Below are 23714 nucleotides of genomic sequence, written 5' to 3'. Positions count from 1 at the left end.
AAGAATGTCATTGACAAGAATTCTAGCATCAGAAGCATTCACAGAGAAAGAGGTTTGTAGAAATAGATCAGTTAATATATAGAATGAGGCTGTTAGCGTTAGTATTTGCATTTGTGTGAATGTCAGTATTGCACACACACAAAGCAATAGGCTACGACACTTAAATGCTGCATGAACAGCAACAATAGTTCTCTCTGTGGCTCATGAGGCTGATATCTGGACAGGTAACAAATGAGCTCACATCTTGAGCAATCCATTTAACTGCATCCACAGACAGTTTTCCCCTCAAAGGCATCAAAGGACACAATGATGGATTCACCAGCTGAATGAAGAGCAAAGGCCCAAATGCAAAGTTAGCCATTACCCACCAACACCAATGAAAAACAAGATATTATGTACAGTTCATTTCAGTGGCTCATTCCAACCTATTACAGTGTCCTCCATTTAGTCTGCAGCCAGTCACTGTGGTGTGATGCACAGAGGAGAGGAGAGGAGAGGACATATTGGGTTTGATATGATAAGAGCTCTCTGACTCATTCTATTAGCATAGACAACATCATACTGGGAGTGACTCACACACACACAGACACACACACACACACACACACACAGTAGAAAAACAGTAAAAATTTTACTATCCTCTGGGGCCTCCCTCTCACATTGCCATTAGTTTTTAACGACGCCCTTATGTGGGGAGGGAATAAAGAGACCAGAGGGGTGTGATGAAGGAAGCGAGCGAGCAAGCAAGGAAGGGAACCAGGGCAGCACTGTGAGGGAGAAACAAAAGGCAATGGTGAGAATGAACAACAGGAAGATAGGAGAATAATGAAGTGTGGAATTAGCAGGAGGCAAGATGACTGCAGAGGGAGCTGGAGCGTTTAAAAAGACCGACAGCAGGAGAGGGGAGCTGTGAAAGAGGAAAAATAAACAGTAGAAAGAGGGAGTGGATGGCCGAGTAGCCCAGCAGACACACAGACTGAGGAGGCAGTACTGGGGTGTGGTCAGTCTGCTTCAGGACCAGACTGCTAAACTGCAACCCACAAAGCCTTGTAATAAGGAAATCAATCACAGCACAGCCTGAGCATCATTTATCTACAGAAGCTCTTCCAAAATTTACAGTTACTGCAGATGAACTGTCTGGAAAATCCTGCAGTATTAATACAGGGGAGGATGCACTGTGAAACAGCTGCAGCAGTGGACCTCTACTGTAAAATTTTAGCACAAATGATATAACAGTCACCAAAGTTGAAATGTGTTCATATGACAATTCAAACAGACTGGAGAGCAAAGAACAATTCCTTCAAACTCACCCAGGAGCACATTCAGCTGTCTGCGTGTGTGTGTCAATAATATATAGCTAGAACAAATGGAGGGTTAGAGGGTCACTCTTCTCTGCAGTCAGACAGTGCTCAGTAATTTTTTATGATGTTACTCTTACTCAAGAAGGTAAAAATACACACTTTCTGTCACTGCCATGCTGTCATGCTCTTGCAAACATAAATAAGGTATATATCAATGAAATAGTGAGTAGGTTTGAAGCTCATTCCTTTCCACAGCTGAACTGTGGCAGCAGATCATTAGCCTGGGTGGGGCAACATAGACTGATGGCCTCTGCTTACACACACACACACAAACACAGATGTAGGTTGGTGTCTTGTGGCTTAGTGTGCTAGAAATTGTCATGAACTGACATTGTTGACTGCAACTCTATTCAGTACTCATATATAACTGAATACAATGCACCCCATCTTTGTGAAGTGTCAGCATGCTAACATGCTAAACTAAAATGCCTAAACATAAACTTTATATGTTAAACATTATATGCTGATATTTATCATTTAGTAGTCCCACAGAGCTGCCATCAGCTCTTGTGGTGAGGTAATGAATACAGTTATACTTAAGGGTGTTTCTATACTTTCTTTATCCTGGTTTACATAAGGGGGGGATTAATATGTTGTGTATATCAGAATGTTTTGTTTATTCATTTAACATGCAACCAATGAAAGTAAGTAAATGTAAATTGGGAGAAAATGCAGCAAGAGTTCAGAACAACATGAGAATACCAAACACAAGAACTGACTCAACAATATTTAAATGTTAAATATTTCAAAGAAATGTTAAGCATTGTGCTTGTTGATTCTGAATGAAGGTAGGTGGCCTTTGCAGATGAACTCAGTTGCCCGAGTCATTCTGATGTAATTGTGACTTTATTGTTATTCTCCGTCACATGTGGCTTGAAAGACACATTGCAGCTGCTGCTGAAGACGAGCAGAGAAAAGGTCAGTGCTTCTGGACTCACTGAGCTTTATCTGGGTCAGCATGCCCTCAGCGCAGTCTGCTTAGAACTTGAGTATCACAGTGTGGTGTTTGTTTAGTACTGATGCGAGTCAGAGGTGAGACATCGACCTCGTGTTCATTCACCTACCGCATCAGCTCTCTGCAGCAGTGCCACAGAGAGAATGGATCATGGAATCAGGACCGAAAAATGTTCTGAAACATTTACTGATTGAAATTGTGTTATTATGTGAACATGTTCAGATGTTATTTACTGCATTTTAGGTATGAGTGTTATTGTAATGCAAAAGAAAAGGCTGAATAAGAAAAGACTTTGGGAATGTAACACCATTTGTGTAACTCCAGTTTACTGGAGACAGGCAGGGTCCTCAGCACTTCCCCTTGGCTCAGCCCCACTTACTGTCAATACTTGACAAAGGGCTGAACACAGACGGCCCAGACAAAATTCACAACTTAGCAAAGGTTTCCCTGGTACATTATATCCTATAAACATGTGTTACACAAGACTCCAAAGACCTGGAGATAACAGAATGATGTTTTGAGTAAGTATTAACAATGTCCTCCATGTTGGACCAGATATTTGTATCCTATGTGTGAAAATGGGGGAGTAGGAAAGGAAATCAAGAAATTTCCTTATTAGGTTACATTCAAATTAGACACAGCACTGAAAGCAACCATACAACAGAATGTGTCTACCACCACCACATGGATAATTCTAGTACTGCAGATTCAGAAGGACATAATTACAATCTGTGTGTGTGTATGTGTGTGCGTTATTCCCTGCCAACAGCTGTGACTCAATGGTTTTTGTAATCAGTCTTGTAAAGATTTAGTTCTCACTGTGTGTATGTGTGTGTGTTTGTTTGTGTCTGTGTGTTGGCAGGTTTATCCATGGCGGTGCGTCATGATTCTCTGTACTTAGGGTTGTCAGGGTTTAATGGAGCTCTGGGCTGCATGGCTATTGGAGGACTCTTCTTCGCCATCAGCTGGAAGACCCACCTCCTTGCCATCGCCAGCGGTGACACAAAAACACACGAACACACACAGACACAATTGTCATCTGTTGTTCCAAGTGCCTAATGACAGTCTTAATGGCGCAACATAACTGCGTGGTAAACTTAACTATACTTTCTTAACTATATATTTCCTGGTTTTTAATGGTTTTGACAGAGAAACAAGAACCATATGATCCTAATTTTCAGGGTTTAGATGAGTCAACCTTCTCTGAATTTTACAGGAGTACTAAAACAGACATAATTGAAAATAAATACAAATCTTTTAATATTCGTGTCATTACTGTACTCAGCCTCTGGATGGATACAGAGATAATCAAGCTCCTTCAATATGCTCTCTCCATGGTGCTGAAACAGTCAAATCTTCCTCTTTATATCTGAAAAAAGTCAAATTCTCTTTCTGTTGATATTTGATTCATCTGAACAAACACAAAAACATACCTAATGCAATACAGTGCATACCAAATAGACAATAATAGGAAAGGGTTAAGAAGAATGCTTAGGCTTTTTTAAATCCTTCAACCGTCCATCATTTGGCATTAAAGTTTAGCATTCTTTGTACTTTTTGGGAAAATACATCTTAGATATTAGGCTTACCAGACTTTATAATGCATCGTGTTGTGAGTGTATTTAATTTGCCTGAACCCTTTGAGTCACCGAGATGTCACTTACTGCATCACTGCTTCTCATTCTCCTACTGAATCAACCACATGCTGAATCATGCCCTCTGAAGGAGGGAGTGGGCTCTTCTTTGTAAACGGGGAGGCATGTGGGCTCATTTTCTTACTGCCTGGTTAAAGTCAGCTATGCTAAAAGCAGCCAGTAGGTAAATACAACATGTTATCTTATTCAGCTGACTCCTTTTTACTCCAAGTCCTCTGTATCCTCTAGTTATCTCATCTTCACGTTTCTACATGTTCTCTGTGCTGAATGGCTGTAATGGCAGAGTTGAGGTTAATGACTTTGTCATGTTGTCAATTCAAAGCTTGATTTAATTGATCTATTTAGACTGGGCTGTGTGTTATTCGCACACGCTTGAACACAGCACATCTGATCGCAGCTGGAGCACCATGGACATGAGCACTGACCAGTTTGGCAGGGAGCTAATCTGCTCACATTAGGTAAATTGGTCCTAATTAGAGCTTTCAGTGTGTGGGCCCACTGCAGCCAACCTCTGTCTGTTCATGCCACTGTATGTACGTCAGCAACCTGAGGAAACATAGAGCGAGTATGTGGAGGATATATATAGCCTAAATCTCCTCTTCTTCTGCCCGCAGCCTTTCTTTCTGCATATGCTGACATCGCTCTGAGCAATCTGCTGGGAACTGTGAGTACACACACTTCAAGCCACGTGTGTATGAAGCTGCAGTACTCGGAAACCTGGGGCATTTTTTCTGTTTCTTAAGCAGAGGGTGATTTAGTTTTAGCTTCAGATTTTATTTAGTTTTGTGTACTAGAATAGCATTGTAGAGCAATATCAAGCTTTTTAGTTGGTGAACTACATATGGTGGATGGAACTATGAACTATATATGAGTGATGAAACAAATTGTTATGACAGTCTGGTACACTTTTTTCAGCATAGCAAAAAATCAGAATGAAACCAGAAACCACAGTTTCAGTACTGTGGTGTTAAACTCAGATCATTCATCAAACACAGCTGTATCACTGATCTGTCCACAGTGAAGCAGTCTGGTCTATTATTATTTTATTGATTCTTGCTTGACTGTCATGCCCTTGTGCAAAAACTAAAGTTCTGCAGATAATATAAAACCAAAAGAAAAATCAGTATCAGTATTTACTTCTGCATCCCCTAACAACATATTCATGTGAAATACTTCAAACAAATTGTCCACCAAAAATAAGTACTACATGCTGCTTTTAAGTCACGGTGATAGTCACATATTGTCTTCACAGTCCAATCATTCACGTCCAGAACCTATCCTATTCATTTAGGCGGTTCATATAATCTCGCGGGTGCTGATTCATTCTTCGTACTCCAGTGCTCCACACTCGTGTATTACCAGTCTTCTGCAATAAAATTCTCTCCACCTTGTCAGATTCTTTTAGCATTAGCATTAGGTGTGGTTACACCATGTGTATTTCAAACTTGCTGATATCTGTTCCAGAGGGTACCCCCACCCCAAGTCTGGTTTCTGCCTCTTAAGGGAAGTTTTTCCTTTAAGTGCTTGGTCATAGTGGGAATTGTTGGATCTCTTAATAAATGCTTTATATGAAAAGTGCTTTGAGATAACTTCAGTTGTGATTTGGCACTATATAAATGAATAATTGACTCGAGTGACACAGCAAATAAAAAATGTTGACAAAAATGGTTAAAACTAATGCAAATACCCTATTTAAATCAGCATCAAAAACATCATAGGAATAGTAAATTATTGTCAGAACTCTTAAACTCTTCATATTTTTAGTACATATATACACACACATACATTTATGTCCTTTTGAGTCACTTTTTTTATTCATTATTAAGAACCCCTATCTCTCTCTTCCTAGGTGGGTCTCCCAGCATGCAGTTGGGCAGCTACTCTGACAGCCACTCTGATGTTGCTGCTGACCGGCAGTTTAGCAGCATACCGCATCCCTATTGGTCAAGTCAGGGCCCCTGAACACAACCTGCGTTCTCGCAGCCAATGGGCAGCTGGCAACACAGCAGAAAGAGAAAGCACTGATGTGTAGCAGGAGGGGACACACACACACACACACACACACACACTACTGTATCAGTACTTGTTGGACGGGCTGGACCAAACATAGATGTGTACTGATTTTAAACATTTTATAAATATATTCTTAGATATATCATTTCACCACAGCCTTAGAAGTGACTCTACATTTTGTCCAGGAGGTGGCAGTGTATGTGAGTATAAAGTATCTCAATGCCTCTGTATTCAGATCCAGCCATTTCTATTAAATGTGTTAAATTCAGCCAAGTTTTATCCACGTTATTGCCAGTGGTGTTATCACAGTACATGTTTCTGTGCTTCCCCAGCTTTTCATTGCATATTGTATTTCCTACCATGATGCACACAAACACACACAAAAAAAAAATTAAAGGGAAAGAAAACATCTTTTAATAGGCATGAAATCAACAAGTCAGTTCGATAAAATCATTCATTGTTAAAATGACAGTTGTACTGTTATCAATAAAAACACGTAATGAATTCTACAGTAATTATTTTTAACCCCTTCATTACCCTGCATAGACATACTACATAGCACTCTACTGGAACTCACTGTAAAAACAAACTGTACATGTACCTCATTGCAGGCAGACAGTGAGACAATGAGCACACACAGACGACAGGTAATGTATTTCTGAAATGGACGGAGTGGTTGGCTACTTAGGCCTGGAGACTGAAGGCAACTTTTATCATCACCATCATTATCATTGTTGTTATTATTGTCACTCTTATTCAAAATTCTTTTTTGCTATGGTTTTAGTTGGATTTAGTCTTTTCACAGTGCTTCATGTTGCCTGTGTACAGTTAACATATATTCCCCATCACCATACCTTTTCCCAAACACACACATGCCCACATTCACACACATTTTTGAATCAGACCATACATCATCATTTCCCATAGAGGTGAAATGACAAACTTCTGGAGCAAACAATGACATTTTTTTCCTAAAATGATTCTTTATATCATGCATTTCTATCTCAGTGCTTTAAGTTTTTTTTTTTGGTTTGTTTTTTGTTTTGTTTTTTTGTATTTTTGTCTACGTAATTTTCAGTTCTGGGACTTTATTCTTTAACCATGAACTACCTCACAGACAATGATGATGAGGTTGGTAACAACATACAAAAGTGCCTTTCAGTCTGTGATTGATCAAGCATTATAATAATAATAATACTAAAAAGAAAAATCAAAAGTAGAAATATAAATACTTGCACAAACAGTAGTTGTGTCTTTTTTAAGCTGCATTACAAAAAAATGAACATTCGTAGTTCTACATACTTTCAGTTGAAGATCTGATTGTGAGTGCTCTTGTGCTTCTTTTAGTATGACTGTGTGTGTGTGTGTGTGTGTGTGTGTGTGTGTGTCTGCGTCTGCTTGTATGCTTGTGTTCATCATGGTTCAGAATAAAGGCAGAATGACATAGCTGTCTTAGTTGGTGTATTTGGCACACACTCGCACACACATGCACCTCATACACACCTCATACATACACACTGGTGTTTAGAGTATCTGACAACAGTGTAAATGATGTTAAATGAGGGAGAGGTATCATTTATATCCAACTGAACCAAGTGTAAACTTCAGATTAAGTGCGTGTGTGTGTGTGTCTGTGTGTGTGTGTGTGTGTGTGTGTGTGTTATGTATCTTGTATGTCCGAATGATTGTTTTCATGCAAATTTGAAAACTTGATTTGATCATGATTTTTGTTTTTTCTGATGAATTTTAGCGTGCATGCACTTAATTGTTTTGTTTTTTCCTACAACCTTATAGCTATGATGGCTGAGAGAATGCCAATAAAAAAAAATCTTGTTGCTATGTTAGAGCATTCCATCAAAATTATATGTGTATGTTTGTGTCAATGTCAATACATGTAATCCTACTTTGTGAACAACCACACAATGTTTTGTTCTTCATGCATGTAAACATTCATCTAAACTAAGCGAGTGTAAACAATGATGCCGTGCCTGGGTCTGGTCTGTCGCTGGCAGACTATTTAACCAACAGGACAGGGGCTAGAAAACAACATCCTAACTTTGAAGAAAAGAAACATATCGTTTATACGAAGCGGAGGGAGCAGAGCACGAGATCTATCATAGCAGCTTAACTGTGGCCATGTTCAGGACAGGAACAAAACTGTTTAAGTTAGAAGGAATCGTTTTGTATTTTAGGAAATACCCTTATTTGCTTTCTTGCAGAGAGTTAAAGGTGAAGGCTTTTACCATTCTCATGTCTGTATTCTAAATATGTAGCTTAGTTTAGCACAAAGACTGGGACTTTGGGATAACAGCTATCCTGGCTCTGCCTAAAGGAAGTGAAATCAAAGTAAGTTGCTTCTCATTTGTTTAAGAGTTTGGCACATAGCCCCACATAAAACAACATGATTTTTTTAGGTTTAAGATTTTAAGATTTCATAGGTCAGAGATCATGTCTGACTAAGAACAGTAGTTCTGAGGCTTGTGAGGATTTAGTGCCTTGCTTAAGGACACTTCAGCAGGGGAGATCCTTGAAGCTTTGTACAGCTGTTTGAGCTTTTTCATTGAAAACAGACACCTGCTGTGACTGGAAACAACACTGACAGGAGCAATCACAGTGAAAGAAACTGTGAAGTGGTGGGCCAGAAAAACACAACAGTGAACTGAAAGATGCTTATTATTCATATGACTGACTGACATGTGTCCCACAGAGGAGAACTTTGTTGCTGCTGTGATCTAGCACTCTGCTCCCCTATCAACCTATTCTGTTACTGACTTTCCTTGAGACTTGACTGAATCTTGTAATCCTCAACCACGGGTAGAATCAGAGAAAGATTAGCACAGCTCTGCTGCAGGTTTAAGTTCAAAGCTTATTTTAGATTTTGTAAATCCCTCAGAAATCTCTGGATTCATCCCCATCACTGCCACACAGACTCAAAGGAATCCAGGTCTGTCTCTGTTGACAGAGAATACATTTTCTAACTTCTTTCTGAGTATGTAACTGCCTTTGTGTATCTACTGTATGGTTGCAAGTGTCTTTGCATGTTTCTGGTGGTGTGTGTGTGTGTGTGTGTGTGCGTGTGTGTGTGACCATTTGGGTGCATGTGTTTGTGTGTGTGTGTGTTTTATGTTCAGAGCAGCCTCCCCAGCACCACTCCCTCCCGGCTCCTGGCTTCTCCTCTGAGGATCTCCAGGAAGCCCAGTTTTGTCAAGAACTCCAGCCTCTGACGGTCTGTCGGCTGCACTTCACAGAACACACCCTGAGAACCTACGCAAACACAAAAACACACAGAAGAAACTGTGATAAAAATGTCTGTTTCAGGACAGTTAAATAAAGATCTTGCTCTTAAACTGCACATAAAAATACACAACTACACTTGTGTTTAAAGCATGAAGTTCAATATATTAAGTAAGTTAAGTGTTATTGTGACACTGCTTCACCCCTCTATATATTTCTGCTCTTCTGTTTAGCCTTGAGCCGCTGAGCACAGAAAAACTAATGCTAATATAAACATGAGAGTCCTTCACATAGTGTGCAGAGGCATGTGAATATTTTTTAACATTTCAGATTGTACAAGCACCAACTTCATTTTGTCAGACTTGAGGATTAATGGTACTTTGAGTAACTACGTTTAAAGCAAATAAGGAACATACATACATACTTAAACACGATGACTCAATGCTCTGTCTTTACCGTTTGCCTTGAGCGCAGTGAGGAGGGCGGTGAGCAGGGTACGGCTGACGCTGATGTCCACCAGCTCAGGCAGGGCGTCCAGTCGCAGCTGAGAGGGGAAGTGATAGAGGAGCGAGTCTGGGTACTCACCCTGGTCCTCCTCCATCAGCTGGATCAAGTCCTACACAGAGGAAAGCAGAGACGCAAGGACAATGTCACAAGGTGTTGCTGATGTTAGATAAAGATCCTGCAAGTTAACTTTGTCCTATTCAGCTTAAATGACGGTTGGTGGACATTTGATCTGTGATAGTTTGGTGGAGATTTGTGTTCTGTAGTTTCCTACAGCTGCCACTAGATGTTACTAATGAGCCATATTTGACTGACTGCGCCTTACAAACATTCATCCAGGATACTTTCACGTTACTCAGCAACCCTGCAACAACAATAACACACAAACCTTCACCTAATCAGCATACAGTCAATTCTGCTTCAGCTTTTTGGGTTAGGAACAAAATACCTATAGTATTAAGTGATAAAGTACATAAAGACATGAATCCAGTACAGTGGTGCTATGTTCGTATGTGCAGTAAAGCAGGAACAGATGCCATTCATACTTTCACTGACTCTGTCTGGCCAGTTTGACTTTGATAAACAATAAGTCCTTCAGCTGTAAAACTTGGACACCTGTGGCTGCAGTGTGAATGATAGTCATCCAAAGTGGGACTGTCAGTGTGTGCCATGACGCACAGAGTGGGCAGATGAAGTCGGCCACAGATGTCAGGGAGTGACTGTGTCTGTTGCTCATCTCCGGTTTCTGTTTGGCTCCTCGCCTGAGATCACTGAACTGTTTGTTGGTCAGCAGCAATATTCACAAGTGTGTACTCACCAAAAGGCTGTCATTTCAGAGAGGAAAACCTTAGTGGCCCTACCTGGCTTTTTTCTAACATAACTACTGATCTACTTCTTTTTCTGTTTGCCAGTGTGGTGCACTGCTGATCCAGAAACCACAACACCATAGTAACATGGAGAGGTGGAGAGAGAATCTTATAGGTTGTGTCTCATCTGTGTTTGTGTGTGTTTCTGCATGTGTCATTTGCTTTGTTTACCTATGTGTGCCACCTACCTCCCAGTAGGTTATTAATCCATCACAGAGGGATCCAGATGGTGCGACTGTAGGTGTGTGTATAGTTCTACCTGTGTGTTGGGTATGAGTGTCTGTCTGTGCAGTGTTTAGACTCATTTGCTCTTGGCAATAACATAATAGCTGCTAAAAAAAGGGATGTTTGATGACTTCTATGTGTCTTCTACTCCTCATATCCACCTGTGTGTTGGGGTGTGTGTTGCCTCCTTTGGGTGGGTATTTGTCCCTCATGGCAGGCATCCAGCTGGCCTGGCACCGCTTGGCGAAGGAGCGAACATCCAAGATGCCCAACACACAGCCACACACACCCAGCTCGTCCTCCAGGATGAAGCTGTACTCGGGGCACAGTGCCAGGCACGGGCCCAGACATCTATGGAAATGAAAAGACATGACTAAGTGATAAATATTTACTGTGTAGATGGTTAGAAATGCAGAAGATTACTCTCAAACACATACCTATCTCCTATGACATCTGGGTGAGCAATACTGGACTCTTGGCCACCCTGAGTCCTCAGGTGAAGTTGGCGGACCATCCGATACAACTCCACCTGCACACACACAGTTGATGTGAGAGATGTGAGCTGTGTATCTTTCTTTTTTTTTTCAGATAGGACAGTGGAGAGGAGACAGGAAACAAGCAGAGAGCGCAGGGGAATGATGCAGGGACCAGCTGCTCAGGGCACTTAGGCCCATGTGGTACACACCCCAACCATTCAGCTATGGGGGCGCCCTGAGATGACTGTGATTTCTGGCTGTGTGAACTAAAAATCTACAGGTGACTGAACAATCGGGGTTCTTAAAAACTCTGTTTAATTTTGCAGCATTTCTCCATATAAGGATCCTGCTCTGGCACTGATTGAAAATTCCATAAATTTTACATGACTTTCCACTACTAAGTCAGAGCATCTGCATGACCTAAAAATGTTCTTCCTTCTTGGTTTGCTTCCAGGTTGTTTTGCTAAAGAGGTAAATAGTGCACTTTCCAAAGTAGCTATGCTGAAATTTTTTACCTTCACAAATATTCCCTGCATTTCCCTTTTTTCCTGAAAGCACCTCTTTGACTTCCATGATATTCCATGCATTATCTTAGCGTTATGTGTGAAACAGTAATGCGTGTGGGTGTGACTTCTCCTACGCACCTTGTCCTTGCTGTGGTAGGGCCTGATGTTATAGAGACGAGAGGTAGGGAAGAGAGGAGGAGGATGAGTGAAGAGTTCACTGCTGCTGCCTATTGGGAGAAGCATCTACACACCACACACACACGCATGAACATAACAGGACATAAAAGGACTGAACTACCAAGTCAAGTAATTAGAAAAAATATGAATACAAGCATGCACACTTACAGAATAAAAAGGAATAATTTATTACATCCATGGAAACTGACGTTATACTAACACACACCCTACCTGCACCTCCCCAGACACACCCCCTTTGAACACCCATGGCTCTGACTCCACTCCCAGTACGTCTGCCCCTGTGCTCTTCCCACACCCTGCAGACAGGAGCCAAATGTCAGGGTGGTAACATCACGTGGTAAGGACCAATGAAATGTCATGAAAGTTATCAGCAGAGCTGGAAAATGATTGCACAGTTACACCTGCTTTAAATATTCATGTCTGCATAAAAGTTCTGTGTTTTACAGCATTACAGCTCCTCAAGAGATGTTGGCTGAAATTAACTGCTTCCATAAATATTTGAAGCATAACTAGTTTAGTCCTCACTGCACCATTAACTGCTGAGTTCCACCGAGCCAAGGCTGAGAAATAATGACTGAACGTCGGGTGGCAATTTGTCAGGCCGAATTTACTTTAGGTAAGAATGGTTTGTGCAGCAGAGGCACTTGTAGTTAGTTATCTCAGGCACCGATATGCAGATGATGAGTTTAAAGGTCCTGTCTACTCACAGTGGAAGCAGTTCCTCCAGGAGCCCAGGGTGGAGCTGTCACTCAACACTCGTCCATCTGAGTGAAGTAAGGCAGTGGGTGGGGTGGAGTGTAAGAGAGACAGAGTAATTAAAATGAGACAGAAACACCACGATAATCTACAAAACCTCTTCAATCATAACATCTTCTCTTTTAACACGACTACTATGTGTAGTGGTGTGTGTTTAGAAAGATAGTATATCGTATGGTATAGTATAACAAAGGCTAAATATTAATGAGTTGTATAGCTAGACAGACTACTGATATGCTATGCTACCACAGTATAGTATAGTATAGTATAGTATAGTATAGTATAGTAAAAGTATTATAGGGTAATTCTATAGTAGGTAGTTACTATACTATAGAGCCATAGGTTGAGTATTATAGGGTAATATAGTAGACTACAGGTTAGCTGTACTATACTATACTAAGCTATGCTATGTTATGCTATGTTATACTAGATCATAGTATACTATAATATTATAATACTATACTAAGCCTGTACTATGCTATACTATGTAGCACAGCATGGCATAGTACATGAACCAAAGCATACTGTTCAGTATTGCACAACAAAGATATAGTATGACACAGTAAAACACATTATGTACTGTGTTTTCCAGTATTTCTCCTGCCTCCATCTCTCTGTGTCCTTACCCAGCCAGCATATAAAGGCCTTTGCCACCAGAGCCGTGTTCCGCAGGTCCCACACATAAGGGTAAAGGTCATAGAGTACAGCCCTGTTGGCGCCGCCCACCACACTGCAGTGGAGCTGTGCTATGTCTTCACACAGAGACAGGAACCTGGAGGCCCGACCACGCCACTCATCAACCTGAGGACATACATACAGGTACGCACCACGGTCATAAGGACACTGTGCAATACTTCAACATATACAAATTCAAATTTCATCAACAAGAAATGCATACAGAACAAACACCAACCTTCTGAGGCGGTGCCTTCTTGCTGTTAGAGCTGACCAGGTGGCAGTTTGATTTAAGCCAGGTCAGATCCTGTAGCAGTTTCTGGGCAGACGGGCCGTGTTCATGGGGAAGATAGTGAAGACCAACCAGCAGCCGCACCTGGGACTCACTCAGCATGCCCTTCCCACCACAGAGCCCCCGACCCTGGGCCTTCTGTCCCCGGTTGCCACCTGAAGGTGCTCCAGGTCTGGATCCTGGTGGTTGGTGATTAGGTTGACTAGACTGGTTTGACTGCTTTTTCTCCCCATCCCGCACCTCCTTCTCCCCCTTAGCCTTAGTGGGTGATGATGGGGGTGAGCTGGAGTTCAAGGGGAAGACAGGAAGCTTGGCCACAGCAGAGGTCCCTCTGAATGTGGAGGTGCAGTCAGATCTATCAGGAGTTTTGCAGCGAGACGTTGGAGCAGAGGAGCGCTGGTCTGCTCGGGTGCTCTGCCGACCTATAACGAATGGAAAAATGTGTTTGACTTCACTATCAACACACACAGATACAGGCACAGCACTAAATCACACACACTAAATGTTTTACCTGCTTGCAGTGGTTGGTTGAGTTCCTCCATCCAATCATGTAGTGCAGCAGACAGAGCTCTATCAGGACAGTACTCACACTCCTCATCTACAGCATATACAACACTGTGTTATTATATGTGAGGATACTGTTACATATATTCATACAGTACACACAGAAAACCACTCTCAGACTCCTTCACATAATCAGTCACATGAACAGACCTACACACACACTGTTATATGTTATATATAATCTAACCTCTGATCCTAACTCCAACCTACAGTATAATTCTTCCTACAGGAAGTAGACATTATTCATGTTTTTTATATTCTTTTTGTCAAATTTGACCACACTAGAAATCAGAAAGTTAGATGCCTTCCACATCCAGTAATTACTTCACATACTACCAACGCCCCATCCCCCTCCCTCTCATGTAATCATTAAAATTCCTCTTCCATTTCCATCCACATCACAAGCCTCAGCCTGCCCTTCATTTCTTTTCTCATCCCCTCCCTTAAAGCCCATTTCTCCTCCAGCCCTGCGCCTTGTTTCTCGTCCTCAGAGGGACCTTCCTCTCTTCTCATTTCTCCCTTCATCACACCACACAATTACTCCTCCATCACCATCTCTCCCCCCACTTAGTCTTGAGAAAAACATCACACGCAACAGTGGTTTCTCGCAGACATTTTTCCACCCAACTCCCCTGTTTCCTCTTTCTTTCTCTGGCTGTATTCTCATGTATTTTACTGTCAAGGTAAATCAAATGCGAGAAACATGAACCAAACGTCAAATTAACACAGTCTTCAATATACTTCAAACACAAAACAACAGGAATGCTTTTAACATTTTCTGTAACTAGATCCACTTTGCTGTGAGAGAAGATTAATGAAACTGGTTCAACTCAGTCTTAGAGAAATATTTATTTTCTGTGACACTCTGGCTGAAAGCTTATTGAGCGGCTTTGACCAGAACAACAGATGGAGCTCTTAATTCCTAGAAGTTAATTTAGTTGTTAAGTAATATCAGACCAAATTTTTGTCTGGTGGTTAAAATTGTGTTTGTTGCCAAGCAACGCTGGCTTATTAAACATCTCCGGAAGCAATGAGACTAACTGTACGTGGCTGTGGTCTGGCAGAGCCAATATTCGTTTATTAACTCGGGACATCTCCTGTCTCATCAATGCTACTTCCTCCTTCCATCTACCTTTCCTGAGCAGATCCCCTCACCTTTCCTCTCCTCTTCTCCAGCTCTGTACCAGCTCCCCAGCGTATGCAGAGGGATGTAGTTGGCTTCAAACTCGCAGTTTGGGTTGAGCAACAGTCCCCTAAGGTGGCTCCTCAGCTGAGGCTCTCGACCCTTGAAAGGCCCCAGGAAGAGACGTCTGGAGTCGTAGTCATTAGCGTGCAGGTTGTCCCAGATGAGTGGCGGGCGCTGGAGGACAGACTCCACCTCAGCCAGACAGTCTACAGATAGTTTCCTAGATATGACCTTACTGCCTGTGGGACAGAGAGGGAAGAGCTCTGATATGAAAGAGTTGTTCTCTCCCCATTCTTCTACAGGTCAATCAGTGTATTAGAACATTGTAGAACTTACTTCTTTAATTTTGATTCTCTTACAAGAGAGAATAAAATCAAATGTGAACATTCACCTAATAACCTACTGATAACCATCAGATGATTATCAGGTGTCCATCCATCCTCATGCCTTGAGAGCCTAACCTAACTAAACTGAGACTGAGAAAAATGTTTTGTCAGAATGGACAATCAGTTGGAACAGGTTGTTCATGTGTTCATGACACAGTGACTGTGCATATCTTGATTAGCTTTGTTGAATATTTCACATACAGAGCTGTCAGCAACCTGTCTCTGTTCCTAGACGTGCTTCTGTTTTCTAGCTTTTTAGAACGTTACATGAGCTGCAATTTTATCTGCAATTTGAGTGAGTGAAGCAAGTCAGGGCTGAACATAGATACAGTGTAATATAAAGCATAATATACATGTATGTGCAGAGGAAGGTTTACTTTGCCTTTCCTGCAATGATGATATTCCAATGAATATTTTAACAGTCACGGTTCAGCAAAGTGGCTACCAAAGAATATTATCTGATGCAGAAAAATAGCAAGAAATGAAGTAAAGGAGAGGAGGCAATAATGTGTGTATGTGTGTGTGTGTGTGCGTGTGTGTTTCTACTGTACTTCCATATGCATGTGGGCGGATGTGCACCTAAATCATTTTTCAGTCTGTGGAGGAGTGTGTGTGTGGATTTGTGCCTGCACTTATTTGCATGTGTGCATGCCGAGCTGTGTTTTGCCAGAGTCTGTGTTTTGCCAGAGTCTGTGTGTGTGTGTGTGTGTGTTTGTACTCTGTTATTAGCCAAGAAATTGCAAGTCAACTAATGAGGCTAAAAAACAGAAAACAAGAAACTGTAATCAAAGACTCTGGTTTGTATTCATGTCTCACCTGTCCATATCACTGTAATGTTGGGTAGTAGGTCCTCTCCAACAGTCTGCAGGTAAGGGGATTTAGATATACTGGGAGAGCACAGAGAACCACAGTATTCTACAGGGAGAGAGAGAGTTATTGTTTATTCATCACGTTTGATGAACACTTTTATAAAATCCTGTAGACAGGATTTTAGTTCTCCACCTCCAATCCTACCTGTTGGGCAAAAGAGGAAGACGGGTGGTTCCCCCAAGAACCGATAGATCTCATTGGTTACATTGACCTGAGCGTGGGCGAATGAAGAGAAGGCCTCGCTGTCGGCCTGACACATGGAGTGATCGATGTCATCAAACAGAATGGCAAATGCCTGGCATCCCAGGTCTGATACCTGGAGAGAGAGAGAGAGAGAGATGAGGGAGTATTTGAGAGATTAAACAGAGGGTGAGACAGTTACACATCAGTGGTATTTATCATCTCGTTGCATGTTATTTACCTGTCTCAGCTTGCGTTTGAGCAGTGTCAGGTCACAGGAAGAAGAGAAGACGATGTCCTGACCAGGTGAGAGGGCGTAAACAAACCTCAGGCCTCTCGACTGGGCCTCCACGATGAGAGTACGCAACTGACCTGAGAGGAAGAGGAGAGGAGAGAAAAATTTAAAGTGAGACTAAATGACACACACCTGCCAATGTGCTATAGGAAGGAAAGACACATGAAGGAGTGTGATGCATGGAAAGAAGGTTAGCAGACTGAGAAATACAGAACTTCTGGCTAAAGTCATTTAACACAGTACATGTACGTATGAACAAAAAAATGAAATGTCTGAGAGTGGTAAATTGAATTGTTCTCTCTAATCTCATCTCTAAGGGGATTCAGCTTGGCTCTGAAGCCTCCTGACTAACACCATGCAGTCTTCCAGGGTACGATAAAAATAGTGTAATGGACAACGTAAAAACTGTTGACATCTTTATGATGGTAATGAAAAATGAATTTACAAGTAATATGAAAAAGGCAGTTTCATATTTGGGACAGTGAATATTCATCCTGATGGAAGACAGAATGTCCTAGGGCAGCTCTCTGGGGTCAAATGAGCCTTCATCATAAAAAACAGAAGTACTGTAGTACCCCACTGATTTAGAGCTGCACTCCCATAACACTCACAATGGATAGTTAAAAAAGTAGATGGAAATCTATGAAAGTTATAGTTCAGCAGGAAAAAATGGCTGCATATATGAGTGTGCTCAAATACGTAGACTGAGAGATGGAAAAATGGATGAATGGGCTGTTCTTACCCTCCTCTTCAGGAGAATAGACCTCTCTCCACAACAGTCTGTGTTTTAGATCATCTTTTGGACCATACAAGTAGGTGTTCAACCCCCAGTGCTGCATCCTGGTGGACAAAGACGAGGACGTTAGGAGAAGACAAGCTGCAGTTTTCGGTAATTTCTCCACTAAATCTGAAAACTTTCACTTCCACATAATCCCTGCATCTTTGTAATTTCATTCTTACATTTGTCATTTGAATCCACTGTATCTATCACTATATATATGATTTGATTTAAGCTCTGCTTTAAATTCTTATAATGCTATAACTCTCTCTATAAATGCTTTATAAATATATTTATCTCTTTGTATTTACTATATCAGTTGTCAGGTTTGGGTCCTGGATAGACAGTTGAGTGTGAATGAATGAGGCAAAGACAGAATGAAAAGAAAAAAAAAAAACAAAAACAAGAAGCAGCAAGAAAATAGATTCACTGTATCGATCGTGGGGCTTCATGGCCGCTTCAGTTACAGGAAATGACCTCCTGAATTATAAATAGAGCATAGTACTAGGAGTGAAACAATATCTACATCAGCATGTGTTCACACACAAACACACACACATATAAAAACATGAATCTTGCTCTCTCTCTCTCTCTGTGTCTCTCTCTCTCTCTGGACACGGACCAGCTCTTGTCTTTCTTGTCTTTTGTGGGTGTACTGTGTTCTCACTCTCTCTCTCTCTCTCTGCTTCATTTCCTGGACAGATGGTACGTAAGTCGCCTCCACAAAGCTGCAACCTACCTCCCTCAAACACACAATGACACGCACACACGCTGACATACTGTACGCACACATCCACCGCCCCACTCTGCCAAACTTATGCAACACTCAGTGTATGAATTTTGCCTGCACCCCACACTTGAGTCTAAAAAAGTAAATCTATAAATAAACTTGGAGCCCACACTCTCAGCTGCTGCTACACTGACAAAGTTTTGGAAGTTAAATTCATCCTTGTAGTATCTTCACAGAGCAGTGACAGCCTGCCCAACACAGTGTAGCAGCGTCTCTACAGACAACATATATCATAAAGCATATAACACATGAAAATAAAAAGATATTCAGGGACATAATGATTTGATCATGCTTACAGATTGTATCTTTTTATTACAAATATTATAAATTCATGATGATAGGAACACTAATATTAGAGTATAGTGATTTGGTCTGTATATTCATGAGCAGTGGAAAGCAGAGAGCAGAGGGAACAACTTATCTCTGGGGATGCAGACGGCTGTTTCTATTGGCCTTGAACTACAAAACTGTGTCACAGCTCCCAACGGGGATTCATGTTGTTCCACTCATATGTAAGATCAGTGTATCATCAAGAGTTAATTGGTTCCCTGCTAACTACAAGGTATGCACATGGCTCAATATAAATGCACATGAAAAGGGAATGCTACACACTCATATTTGACACTGTTGTTCCATCATCACTGTGTTCATGTTTCGATTTCCGTGAATGGACTACAGATGCTTTAAATGGTGCTTTGAAATTATCTTTAGTTCAATCCCTGTGAGCTGATTCATGCTATAAGAGTGTGTCTCACTTTGCGAATTAATGAAAACTGCTGTGGTAGACTACCTTTGTTTTGTGTAGTCAAAAGAGACTTGGCTCATGACCCTGTTTCCTTTATATTGGATTAGTGTCTCTTGGAGCGCTCATACTGTATAGAACATCTGATTATCTCGAATGTTGATTTTATCTGGTTTAAACTTTGGTCCATATTTTTTATGTTGTCATGATGCTAAGACCTCATCTGCTAAAGAGAGAGTCCAGCATTAAATTGGTTTCATTGCGTACTCTGTGGCCAGCAGTGACTGAGCAGCTCCCTGGAGTGAAGGTCTCTGCATGGAAAAAAACAATGTTGTTGCTAAATAAAGAGCTTGAGGCTCAGCAAAACTTACCTCAGTAAAGGTTAAGAGGACACATAAACCCTATTAGCATGAGATACTGATTTTAGATTTAGAAAACATAGCAAAAAATAATTTTTACTGCATTTTATTATTTCTTCATTACAAGGCAGCAGTGTGTATCAGAGTTGTTCTAATGAGTAACCACTGACCAGAATTTCATAAATGTTACTGCAGTGTTTTAGTGACCCATGAACCAGCACACTGTAGGAAATGAACACCTGAATGCCTGTGTTGCCATTAAACACATTAAAAAGTCTGGACATTTCTGAAACACCATTTATTGATAGTGCAGACATGCAAACATTGAACAAGTCTACAGCCATGCTAGTGGCTCTGTTAGACTGTACAGCAGTGTGCTGAGGTAGTGCTAATGTGCTTAAGCAGGTCTTAGTGTAGTGTGTTTGCATGCTAACATTGGCTAATCAACACTAGGTACAAAGTAGTGCAACTGACGCAGGCGGGAATGTTGTTAGTTTTGTAGGTAATTCATAAACTAAAGTGTTGGACAAACTGAAATTTCTGATGATGAGGCTGAATGAAAGGTTAAGGGATCACCAAAGACCACAAATGCCAACTTAATGTTGCCTCTAGAGTTAATGTAACTGGATCACTATAGTCAGTAGGACTCATCATCTGGGCACACCGGATGTATGTTTCCAATTTAATGCTAATCCATCCAATTGTTGTTGAAACATTTTACAAAAAATTGCATACAAACTTAGTGACACCAGAGGAAAGGTCAGGGAATCACCAAAGTCATGAGAGTTCATCCTCTGGGCACCATGAATATCTGTACAAGATTTCCACAAGACAGTTGTTTAGACACCTCAGTCTGGACCTGAGTGGTAGGTCGACAGACTGGCAGTGCCATCCCTACAGCTGTGCCGCTAGCATGGCAAAAAAAAAAAAAAAAAAAACAAATGGCCCGCATTACATGTTTGATGATTGATTCTCTCTCACTATCCTTCCACCGTAACAAAACACAATATCTGCCCCCTCTCTCGCCCCCTCCTGTCATCCATGGCTAAGCCTCAGGACTGTGGATGAGCCTGCCCTTTGCTATAGAGTCATTCTGCGTCAGTGATTTCTCTCTGGTCTGCCTGGCACTGAAATAAACGCATGTAACTGGGTTTAGCACAGAGGCATCAGGTCAGTGGCTCCAGAGTTCAAGCTATTCATGTGAACATGAAAACATCCTCGCTGACAAGTTAACAAGACATTTGCACACCTGCGGTCATAGAGTGTACATACAGAACAGTACATGCAGTGTTGTAGACAAATATCAGGCTAATTACAGTTTCTAAGCTTCTTTAAAGAGTGGTGACAGACTTACCATTGGAAGAGCACTTTCCTCTGATCCATAGACCATGGCCTCCCATAGAATCCTGGAGTGGCAAAAGAAAAATGAAATGAGTGCATACATGTCACATGCAGTCAGTGAAGCCATAAATCCTTCACATAACAACTAACACCCAACTAACCGCTCTTAAAGTAATGATTAGTTCCACAAAGTCATGCAAACGTTTACTATCATAACCTTTTATATACTGACCAGAAAGCAGGTATGTGTAAGCCCTGAATCAGAGACTTTTCCTATGAATGTTAGCTTTGCTGCAAATGTTAATGTAATTTCCCACATTTTTTTTTTCAGAGATACATGTATATTCACTGAAAATGCACCATGGGAATGGAGAAAACGCACCATATGTTTGTAACTCAGTACTTTGAATTTCTATGGCATTTTAAAATTTTCTGTATAACATTGATGGGTCTATGTCAGCATATGTCATATATACTGCCCTGTGCTGTTTTCCAGTTCATCTGTAGCTCTGCAACATTTATTCACAAACTGGACACTATTAGCTGACATTACAGCTGCAGCACTGTATGTATGGGCATATAAAGCAATGAAAGCTTCTCCAGAGCTTACTTGGTCACATCCCATCTGTGTTTGGCAGTGGCATAATTCATCTCTAGCGACACTCTTTTAGAAACAGGAGCATCTCTGGTGTCCCTCTCCCTCCTTTATTTTTTTTGCATAAGTCTGCAATGTGTGTGTGTGTGTGTGTGTGTGTGTGTGTGTGTGTGTGCGTGTGTGCTTGTGTATGTGTGTACAGTAAGTGGGTCATAGTGACAGTCAAATCAGATCCACTAACAATCCAGACTGCTTCCTCCTGCATGCCTGTGGGGAGTGTGTATTTTTGTGTGCATACATATGCCATGTCTACCAGTGTGCATACAGTGTGTATGAGGAGTGCTCCCCACTAAGCCAAACCCAATTACTAACTCTGTTGGATGCCACCACATGGGACTCAGAGACGCACAGGTTTGAGGGGGTCCACCAAGAATTTTTAATAAGAAAGAGAAAGAAAGAGAGTTGGAGCTAGAGTTGCATGATTTTAGTCAACTGACAAAAATTATCGTCATTTATGTCTTTTAACAACCAACAATGACAAACTTTGGTTCCACCTTCTAAAATGTGAGGATTTGCTGCTTTTCACTATTTTATGACAGTGGTGTCTGTCCGCCACTGGACTGGTGGTCAGACACAAAAAGCATTTAAAGATGGCTCTTCCCATGTGACATTTCATAGACTAAATTAATCCATTAATTAAATATAATTGATGGAAATATTTTTACTTGCAGCAATATAGCTTATCTACAAAGATGACATATTTCCACTTCATTTTTGCATCACATAGAACTGTTCTCTCTGTTAATAAGGCTTTCTGTCATTTTATGATCACATAAACTCTCATACAACATCTCAATCAACATCTTCATGATAACAACTCAACACAACATTTATATGTTTTTGTATAATTGTGCAGTATTTTGATGAGATTTACAGAAAGGTGGCATCTAGACACAGATCTATCTTCACCTCTTCTTTATCATCATCATCCCCAACACTTTCAACATCATCATCTCCAAAACCAATACTCTTCACTTGAGTTATTTTCACTGGGATCCTCACATTGTCGTCATCTTCTTCATTGCTTGCTTTCATCATTTCATCATCATCCTCATTTCAGCCTTCCTCCTCACAGTATCCCCATCATCATCATCATCATCATCATCATCATTACTGTCATGTCAGCCTAACAAACACATCATCACAGTCTCCAGTCGTCATTACCATCATCATCATTACCATCTAAATCATCATCCTCACCTTTACCATTATCATTGTCAACATCACCACAGCATCTTTGTTTCTGACATTATCACAGTTACCATCATCACCATTAGAATCATAATCATCAGCATCTTCATTACCACCAGCTATTATCCAGAGTATTTCCTTGCCTTAGGCTGCAGCCTCTGAACCAGACATTACTGAATGCTTTTCACCGCCTGCTCTTTGATCCCCACTTCAAGCCTGACTGATCACCAGCACATCATCTCATAAAGACCTTTACATCCTACCTACGTCAGTGTTCATACACATCTTACCACTCCCACGCCCCCTTTACAGTATGTGACAAAACGTTGGGTTCCAAATATAGGTCAAACGGTGGTCTGTTCAAAATCATCTCCTCGAGGTAAGAAAAAAAAAATTACACGATCTGACAGGAGGTCAGTTATGAAGTCGGCCGCTCTTACCCTCCACCACCCCACAAAGAAACTGTTTCTTCTCCTCCATCCTGTCCTCGGCCCCGCTGCCCCCCTCTGCTTCCAGTCGGCCCCAAATGAGCGAGGGAAGACGAGATGCTCTCCCCGTCTGACAGCCTAGTAGCCGGGGATGTTCTTCATGCTTCTCCTCGATCTGCCTCCACCTCCTCCTCTCCCTCTCCTCTCTACATCGCTGGAGCTCTCGTGCTGCG

General features: G+C 41.3%; 2 protein-coding genes across 2 annotated transcripts in view; one reads left to right on the top strand and one right to left on the bottom strand.

Annotated features, from left to right (window-relative positions):
* The window catches only part of si:dkey-183c6.7 (urea transporter 2), a 19580-nt gene extending 13092 nt beyond the window's left edge, over positions 1-6488 (top strand). The window contains exons 6-8 of the mRNA XM_018684888.2: positions 3179-3313; positions 4586-4635; positions 5821-6488. Of these exons, the coding sequence (XP_018540404.2) occupies positions 3179-3313; positions 4586-4635; positions 5821-6003 (368 nt within the window). The 3' untranslated portion in view covers positions 6004-6488. The remainder of the gene's footprint in view (positions 1-3178; positions 3314-4585; positions 4636-5820) is intronic.
* Positions 6376-23714, bottom strand: si:dkey-183c6.8 (protein O-GlcNAcase). Its single transcript, XM_018684887.2, has 17 exons — positions 23494-23714; positions 21221-21272; positions 17940-18037; positions 17144-17274; positions 16867-17038; positions 16669-16767; positions 15436-15705; positions 14228-14314; positions 13663-14138; positions 13376-13550; positions 12701-12757; positions 12204-12289; positions 11934-12038; positions 11251-11342; positions 10975-11164; positions 9675-9834; positions 6376-9248 (listed from the first exon to the last, which is right to left on the bottom strand). The coding sequence occupies exons 1-17, from the start codon at positions 23531-23533 to the stop codon at positions 9112-9114; spliced, it is 2427 nt and encodes an 808-aa protein (XP_018540403.1). The 5' UTR covers positions 23534-23714; the 3' UTR covers positions 6376-9111.

The sequence above is a fragment of the Lates calcarifer genome, linkage group LG14 (genome assembly GCF_001640805.2).
Source record: "Lates calcarifer isolate ASB-BC8 linkage group LG14, TLL_Latcal_v3, whole genome shotgun sequence".
NCBI classification, from domain to species: Eukaryota; Metazoa; Chordata; class Actinopteri; family Centropomidae; genus Lates; species Lates calcarifer.
Note: the sequence above shows the minus strand (reverse complement) of the source record. Positions and strands in the feature narration are given on the sequence as shown.

What these genes read in the sequence shown, in the direction of transcription:
- si:dkey-183c6.8 (XM_018684887.2), bottom strand. Translation starts at nt 23,533, where the DNA reads ATGGAGGAGAAGAAACAGTTTCTTTGTGGGGTGGTGGAGG. An exon ending in TGGAGAAGAGGAGAGGAAAG is followed by an intron (nt 14,315 to 15,435) that starts GTGAGGGGATCT and finishes TATATGCTGTAG; the next exon opens with ATGAGGAGTGTGAGTACTGT. An exon ending in CCTACCACAGCAAGGACAAG is followed by an intron (nt 11,343 to 11,933) that starts GTGCGTAGGAGA and finishes GTGTGTGTGCAG; the next exon opens with GTGGAGTTGTATCGGATGGT.